The sequence below is a fragment of the Larus michahellis genome, chromosome 28, assembly GCF_964199755.1.
Source record: "Larus michahellis chromosome 28, bLarMic1.1, whole genome shotgun sequence".
Taxonomy (NCBI): Eukaryota; Metazoa; Chordata; class Aves; order Charadriiformes; family Laridae; genus Larus; species Larus michahellis.
The window spans coordinates 524,689-532,840 of NC_133923.1; the positions used below are offsets into that span (position 1 = coordinate 524,689).

The 8,152-nt window shown below is 49.9% G+C and overlaps 1 protein-coding gene across 1 annotated transcript; it reads left to right on the plus strand.

The window, feature by feature from the left end:
- Positions 1 to 2,706: 2,706 nt before the first annotated feature.
- LOC141735073 (olfactory receptor 14J1-like) lies at positions 2,707 to 3,627 on the plus strand. Its single transcript, XM_074567528.1, has one exon. It carries the CDS (start codon positions 2,707 to 2,709, stop codon positions 3,625 to 3,627), a length of 921 nt encoding a protein of 306 aa, XP_074423629.1.
- The last annotated feature ends 4,525 nt before the right edge of the window (positions 3,628 to 8,152 follow it).

The window sequence follows — 8,152 nt, forward strand, 5'->3', positions numbered from 1 at the left end:
TAGTTGCAGACTTCTGTAGGCTTCCCTGGACATAAGGAACAGCTACAGGTTCAGTTATAAATGGAGACATCTGCAGTCATTTTACCTCTCCAGAGAAATTTCCCATCAGCCCCCAAGGCGATGCCCCCGTATGCTGCCCTGTCTCTGTGAACTGCTCCATTAGAGCTTGCAGTTACCAGCGTGCATCTTGGTCACCACTGGCACCTCCAATGTAATCAGGTGTTTGTGTCTGAGCAGCTCATTCATGTCCTTCATCTTCATTAATTACCATGGGACCTGAGAGAAGCAGCTCACATGCAGGAGCCTGTTCTGTGCACACCTGAAGGGAGGCAAGAGAAATCCCACATCCTGGGATTTTGTGGCAGGGAGCTGAGTCCCCTTCTAGCCCCAGCTCTACAGACCATGAATGGGATGACGCTGTTGACTCAGATTAATCCCTTCCCTCAGCAGCGTTAAAGGAGATTCCTCCTGGTCACTGTCTTGGTTTCCTGTCGAAGAGGTGAATCTCGGACTTTACTCAGTCTCTGTATGGAGAAATGCTTCTGTTTGAAAGAAGCGTCCCTGCCCCGCTGAGGGAGGGAACATCAGGGATTGCTTCAGCCTGTTTCCCAGCAGGTTCCCCTGGAGCCCCGGGGACACCTGGAGGGATCCCCAAGGGGGCAGAGAAAGGGCTGCCTTGGGCTGGTCCTCTGCGTCTGAGCTGGGCTGGGCTCCTGGGATGGAGGGAGCTCGTGGCAAGCGGGCAGCGCTGCAGAGAGACAGCTCTGCCCAGGAGCAGCTCCTCTGCCAAGCGCAGCAGGGCTGAGGGCACTGCCTGCAGGCAGCAAGGGGAGAGGAGAGAAGAGAGAGAGATATTACAGGCACTGTGAAGTGGGAGACGCTGAGAGTTCACTGGTGGAGAAACATACACAGTCTTTAACACGGTCTTTGGCTTCAGGGCAATACTCTGGTGTCCTGGAGGGGTCTCCTAGAGCTCTCACATCTTGCTGCTGCTGCTGGCATCTGGCAGGATGGCTCCCAGGGTTTCTTTACTGTGGAGAAGGAGGTTTGCCTGTGGCACCATCAGAGGGCGAGGGCGTGAAAGCTCCCTTCTCCCAGGGATGAATGCAAGGGTGGGGAGCCATGTGTTCAGCCAGGGGTGCCCATGGCTGTCCTTCCAAGCAGGGTCCTGTACCCCAGGGGGCTGTGTGCTGGGGCAGGGACTCTGCCGCCTCCCGGAGTCAGCTCTCAGCCTACCCAGGGAGCTCCCCAGAGTGCTGTGGGGAGAAGCTGTGGGTGGAAGGTGTGTGCAGGGCAGGGTCCTTCCACAGCTGAGAAGGTGCTGCATGAGTCAGAGCTGCCCACAGCTCCACATCGTCCCAGGGCTTTTGCAGAGGATCCTTATGAAGATGGACATCAAGGCAACCCAAAATTGAAGGAGTCGGTGCTTTGAGTTTTCCACTCTTTGATGTCTGAGACAGGGGGCAGTGGGAGATGGGAATTTATTTCTCCACTCTGGTGAAAGGCATAGAGACCCCAGTTCTTTTTAAGACTGATCTGCTCCTGCACACGCAGAGATGCCCCTGGGCAGTGCCCTGCTGCCAGGAGGGGTCTGCAGGGCAGAGCTAAAAATGCAGTGGGTGGGATGGGGTCTGTGAGCACAAAGAGGGAGGAGATGTGGGGACAGAGAAACAACTGCTGTCAGGGGCAGCTCTGGGCAGCAGAAACATGGGCTGGGAGGTAAAGGGAGCTGCTCCCAGAAGTGCTGTGGGAGGGGGGGCATTCAGGCACCTCCATGTCATCGCCTGAACTGCAGATGCCTTCCCTGGAGCAAGCCCCTGACCACCAGCTTCCCTGGAGCAAGCTCTGACACCCAGCAGAACCTTCACCTCAGAGGCCATGTGGTCCACAGCATGCGTTACTTCTTTGGCAGATGGACCCCTGATAAGGGGAAACTCCTGAGTACCCATCTGTTTGTTCCTGTACTGCCTCCATTAACAGGAGCATTGGGGAATTTCTCCATTTTTCTCATCCTCTTCATGTTGCCTTGTTCCCAGCTAAGGTGGGAGCTCTGAGCAGTGCTGTTTGCAGGGCTCAGTGAGACAGCTCTTCATTCAGGACATACCATCTTTAGGACGTTCAATTATTTCCCAGGATGGGGGCCTGCCGTGCTGCTGGCTGTCTTCCGGAAGGGTAAAGCTCTCCCCTTACATCTCTGTGTTATCTAGCGGAGTGTCCTCACTCTGCAAAAAGGGATTCACAGGACCCAAAGGGTTTCTCTTGGAGACAAGCAGAAATACCAAGGATTTCTGCCTTAAAAATACCACTCACTGTGATGGGGCAACTAGAACCAACCAACCGAAGCAAAATCCCCACACCTCTGGTCTGAAGGTCAGTGAATTGGTAGTGACAATGCTGACAAGCTCTTTAATAGCACAAGTGGATTTCATCTAACATCCCGCCCAGTTCCTACTTATCTACTGTTGTAGGTAGAACTGACTCCTCCAGAACCTACGGCAGAGCCCCCTGCTCCTTGGGGCATCCTCAGCCAGCACCCACCAGAGTTCACAAAAGGGATGAGCCAAAGGTCTTTCTGAAAAGGGAGAGTCTATTGGGGGGGAAGGCAGGGGTGTTTCCATGAGAACTGGAATAGGTTTTGCTCTTAGACTTCTACACTCGTCACTGACTTTTCCTCCTACAGCAGGTTCCAAAGACAAGAAGAAACAGATGTCCAATGGCAGTTCTGTCACCCTGTTCCTCCTCCTGGCATTCACAGGCACACGGGAGCTGCAGCTCTTGCACTTCTGGCTCTTCCTGGGCATCTACCTGGCTGCCCTCGTGGGCAACAGCCTTGTCATGACAGTCATAGCCTGCAACCGCCGCCTCCGCACCCCCATGTACTTCTTCCTCCTCAACCTCTCCCTCCTTGACCTTGGCACCATCTCCACCGTTGTCCCCAAATCCATGGCCAATTCCTTTTGGGACATTAGGGATATCTCCTACAGAGGATGTGCTGCACAGGTCTTTTTTTTCTTTTTCTGTGCTGCATCAGAGTTATCTCTTCTCACCATCATGTCCTATGACCGCTACGTTGCCATCTGCAAACCCCTGCACTACGGGACCCTCCTGGGCAGCAGAGCTTGTGTCCACATGGCAGCAGCTGCCTGGGGCAGTGGGTTTCTCAATGCCGTGCTGCACACAGTCAATACATTTTCTATACCACTCTGCCATGGCAATGCCATAAATCAGTTCTTCTGTGAAATGCCACAGATCCTCAAGCTTGCCTGCTCAGACTCAGACTACCTTGGGGAAGTTGGCCTTATTGCGGTTAGTGCCTTTTTTTCTGTTGGGTGTTTTGTTTTCATCGTGCTGTCCTATGTGCAGATCTTCAGGGCCGTGCTGAGAATCCCCTCTGAGCAGGGACGGCACAAAGCCTTTTCCACGTGTCTCCCTCACCTGGCCGTGGTCTCCCTGTTTTTGATCACTGCCATGTTTTCCTACCTGAAGCCCCCCTCCATCTCCTCCCCATCCCTGGATCTGTTGATGGCAGTTCTGTACTCGGTGGTTCCTCCAGCAGTGAACCCCCTCATCTACAGCATGAGGAACCAGGAGCTCAAGCATGCCATGTGGAAATTGGTGACTGGATGATTTTCAGAAGCATTAAAGTGTTTGTCTTTGACATAGATGGAAACATTTGACAGGATTGTGATTGAGTAGCAATTGAAAATTTAGCAGTGATTTGAGGTAGATTAAAAGATTAAGTTTTAGCAGCACTTAATCATTATCCAATTTAAGGATTTACAGGATGATTTAACAAAATAATTGAACAGGGACTAAATTACAGAGTTGAAAATGGCAAGATTCACACCAACTTACTACAGGGTGTCCCAAATCAATACATACAAACATAAGCACAAACATACAAACACATGCCGCTTGAGGAGTCGCACGCATACCCACACCTGAGTTTTTGACTGCTAGGACCAATGGTCCTTTGCAACGGGCAACTCCAGTGAGCCAACAGGTGCCCCTCCTATGCGCACACAGACAAATATTTGGATCCAGTAAGGGGTAAGAACATCCACAAGATTAGCAAGAGCGAATGTGTATATAATGTGTACATAGAGAAGTGGATGAAAGAGTTAAAGAGCCTACAGTTAAAATTTCCCTCTTCGAGTTCAGAGTAAATACAATGATTTGGCATTCCTCAGTGGGCGATAACTGGGACTCAATTGGAATTGACTCGCCCTGGCCTTCTAATCCTCAAGGTGTTTCCCTGAGCAGCATCCCATCTCAGGGGAGATGCTGGCCATGGTTGGCTGTGATCCAGGAGAGTTCAAAGGGTCACGCTAGAATCGCTGCTTACGGAGTCCGAGATAATTGACTTTTGTCAGGTATTTTTCTGCTCCAGACAAACTCGGACTGTGGGATATTCTAGTACTTTCCACAAGTTGTGCAAGTCCAGAACTTGGTAGATCAGCAAGTTTTGGTATCACCTCCCTTTGGGCCGTAATCCAGGTACAGATGTACCATGCTCTCAGGGAGTGATAGTCCCAAGAGACAGGGGAAGCAGGAGCCAGGTGCATTAAGGGAATGCCTCAACCCTCTGGCCCTTCATCTTTGGCAATTCATGCCTGAATTCTCCATGGTTGGCATATGACCTAGGGATGGGGAATTGCACCAAGGACCGAGTGGCCAAAGTGGGAGGGGGAAGCGGGGTGTTGGACTACCACTGTCTTCTGCAAATCACTGGTAATGTACCTTTTTAAAAGTCCATCCCATCTTCTGTAGTTTTTGTTGATTTTAGTTGTGGATTTGGGGTTTTTTTACTTCGTTTGTCTTTTTATAATGTTGTCCACAAAGCAATGTCATTATTCGTGCCATTTCCAATTATGTATCTATCCTGCTTCTGTGTCACCCACAGACTGTGTAAATGAGGAGCCGTGGTGTCTGTGCGTTTAAACAAAATAAAGGACCTTCCAGCGACTTGTTTGTCTGAGAGCCTTCTTTTGAGACTTTCGCCGGAGCCGCAGTGGCAGTGCCTGTGTGAAGAGATGAAGAGTCCCAGCACAGCAGCACTGCCAGGGAGAACATGCACTCGGTCTTCCCAGAGCCGCTCACTTTCCATTTTGGCGCTCTTCTGTGCGCTTGTGTTGTTGTAAGGCCCAAGTGCTTTTGAAGCTTGGTTACGGTCCTGCAGTGTGGTGGTCCTGTGACCACAGACAGGGACAGGCAATGGGCACTTCTGTGGCAAAGCTGGCCTCCATAACAGCTTTTCCATTCTACAAGGGGATCTACTCAGAGCACTGCCTGAAGGCTTAAGTCTTCTTCCAAGGTTGCTCTCAAGAACATGCCCAGGCAAACGCCCCGGAGAGAAAACATCAGTGGACAGCTAAAGGGTGTGGGTGTGCAGCATGGGGACACATAGCAGTGTCCTCACACAGCCTGGGTCCTGGCAAAGACATGAAGGACCAGCAGAGTAGGGTCTGATCTATTGCCATGTGTGCTGGACACCCCAGGGAAGCTGCTCCAGGGCAATCATCACTGAGCAGCAAATAACAACCACTGTTTCCAGCACCGGCCTCTTAGCCCAGCTCAGAGAGGTTCTCTGTCCTTCCATGGAGAGACACTGAATGACTGGCCCAGAAGTCCATGTTTGCATTGTAAAGATGAGATGTAAGCATGCACATCGTGTGTGTGTGGCGAGATGAATCTGAATGAGCACAACTGCCATCAGCCATTCTTTGGGGGTGCCATGAACAGGAGAAGAGGAAACAGTCTCAAGTTGCGTCAGGACAGGTTTAGGCTGGATATTAGGAAAAATTTGGGCACTGAAAGGGTTATTAAGCATTGGAACAGGCTGCCCAGGCAAGCGGTTGAGACACCATCCCTGGAGGTATTTAAAAGACGCGTAGACATAGTGCTTAGAGATATGGTTTAGTGACGGGTTTTGGCAGAGTTAGGTTGATGGTTGGACTCGGTGATCTGAAAGGTCCCTTTGAACCCAGACAATTCTCTGATTCTATAATTAACAGCTGTCCAAGCAGAGCTTCACTCCAAAAGGACCTTGAAAAACTCTGGGATTTGGCAATAGAAACCTCATGAAATTTAACAAGGAGAAGTTGCAAGTGCTTTTTGGGTAGAAAAACCCCAAACATGAAGACAGGCTGGGACCTGAACAGCTCAGGGGTGACCTTGAGAAGAAGGGCCTGGGCAGTAACAAGAATGCCATAGGAGCCGGTGGTACATACTCACCATGAATAAAGCCAGCCGCATGCAGGACTGCATTAGTTGGAGCATGGCCTCCAAGACAAGGGAGTTACCATCCCCCTTGTATCAGCACTGGTGTGGTTACATCTGGACTGGTGTGTCTGGGTGTGGGGCTTCCCTGTCTGGCGGAATGGGGAGGAACGAGAGAGGTTCTAGAGGAGATCTCTCAGGATGGGTACTGGGGCCTCTGTGGAGAGGCTGAGGGGACATAGGCTTCTCTAGCCTGGTGAAGTGAAGGGTCAGGTGTCGTGGTTTTGTCCAAATTGGCCAATGGCCAGCGACAGATGCTCCCCCCCAAACCTCTTGTACACAGAGAGGAGGAGGAGAGATAAAAAGATTTACGAGTTTAGAAGAAACTGAACTACTTTAATAAAATATTAATAATAAAATAAAAAGGAAAATAATGAAAAAGATACAGTATATACAAAACTGTATTAAGCTCCCAGGATGATGTCACCGGCAGGCACTGGGGAAGTCCCAGGCTGGAGTCAGCGATGGGTGGAAACGGGATTCCACAGATGGAGTCAGGAACACACGGATCGGGATCAAAGGGAGATGAACAGACAGGGTCCTCCTCGGACGTCGGCCATTGAAGAAAGAGAGTTCACCCGTTGATCCCTCAGCTTTTATACTGAGCACGGGGCAGATGGAATGGAATACCCCTGTTGGTCAATTTTGGGTCACCTGTCCTGTCCGCTCCTCCCTGCAGGTGGGACCCCTCTATGCTTTTCCATTTCCGACCCTCCAGTGGGGCAAATAACAAAGCTGACGTTGGTTGTTACAGCAATAAGTACAAGCAAGAGCCTCTCTGCACACCATTCCTTGGCACAAACTGTCTTATCAATCTGAACGAACCATTTCAGACACAACATGCCATTAATTTCAGAGAGTTAGAAGAGGCCTAGCTAAGAAATAAAGTTACTGAACAGAAAGCTGGTTCTGTTTGACCTCAAACCAGGACATCAGGACATTATAGTAGTAGCATGCAACGGCTTGAAGGGTGGTTTCAGAGAGAGTGGAGCTTTTCTTGCTAGTGGGAAGAGAAGGAAGCCTCCACAAAGTGCATCTTGGAGGTTTCAGACTGGATGTGAGGAAAAAGAAATCTCACTCAAAGGGTAGCCTTGTGGTTCAAGAGGTCACCCAGAGGGAGTCTGGATGAGCCTTGGATTTCAACTGCGAGGGAGAGAAGACAGACATGAATGAAGGTATAGAAATGCCAGGGTGAGCGCTAGGTGGGAAAGCAAGGTGGGTGCCAACAGCCTGAAGGGAAAGAGATGCATGAATGGGACCGTGTAGGACAACCTGCAGTAGAGGCAGCCAACGGTTCCAGCAGTGCTGAAGGTCACAAAGGACCAAGGTAAGATCTTTGTCCCCTTGACTGTTACTGTTGTTATCATCAGTTTGCTGCCTCTCACCAAGACTGGTGAGATGAAACTTTATTTTGAGGCTTCCAGGACCTGCATTCCCAGAGCCTGAGGGTCAGGGCTTGGCCTTTCTGTTTCATAAAACAAACCCAAGGATTTTCTCAGCACTACAGCCACTTGCTCAGTGACTTTGTCTACCTGCAATCACAGCCTACAATTATCTGCTCTAACGAGTCCTTGGGGAGGCTTTGTCTGTAATGGCCCTCAGTGGGGCCAATCAATGCTTCAAGGTACTTTGTGTTTTGCTTCTGACTTTGACTTCTTGAGAGGTCTCTTCAGTCTTCTCTCAGTATCTAAGGTTCATGTAGTAAGACCCAAGTGCCCTAATGAGCTATTGATCTTTTTGTAACTTTCTTCAAGTTTTCAAGACTTGGATAGTTAATTGGAGCTGTTTCATAATGTAGTTAAGGAGAAAGACTTCAAAGTGCACCAATCAAAATGATTTTTTATTTTAAAAGGTTTTTTTAATTATTTTTCAG

What these genes read in the sequence shown, in the direction of transcription:
- LOC141735073 (XM_074567528.1), top strand. Translation starts at nt 2,707, where the DNA reads ATGTCCAATGGCAGTTCTGTCACCCTGTTCCTCCTCCTGGCATTCACA.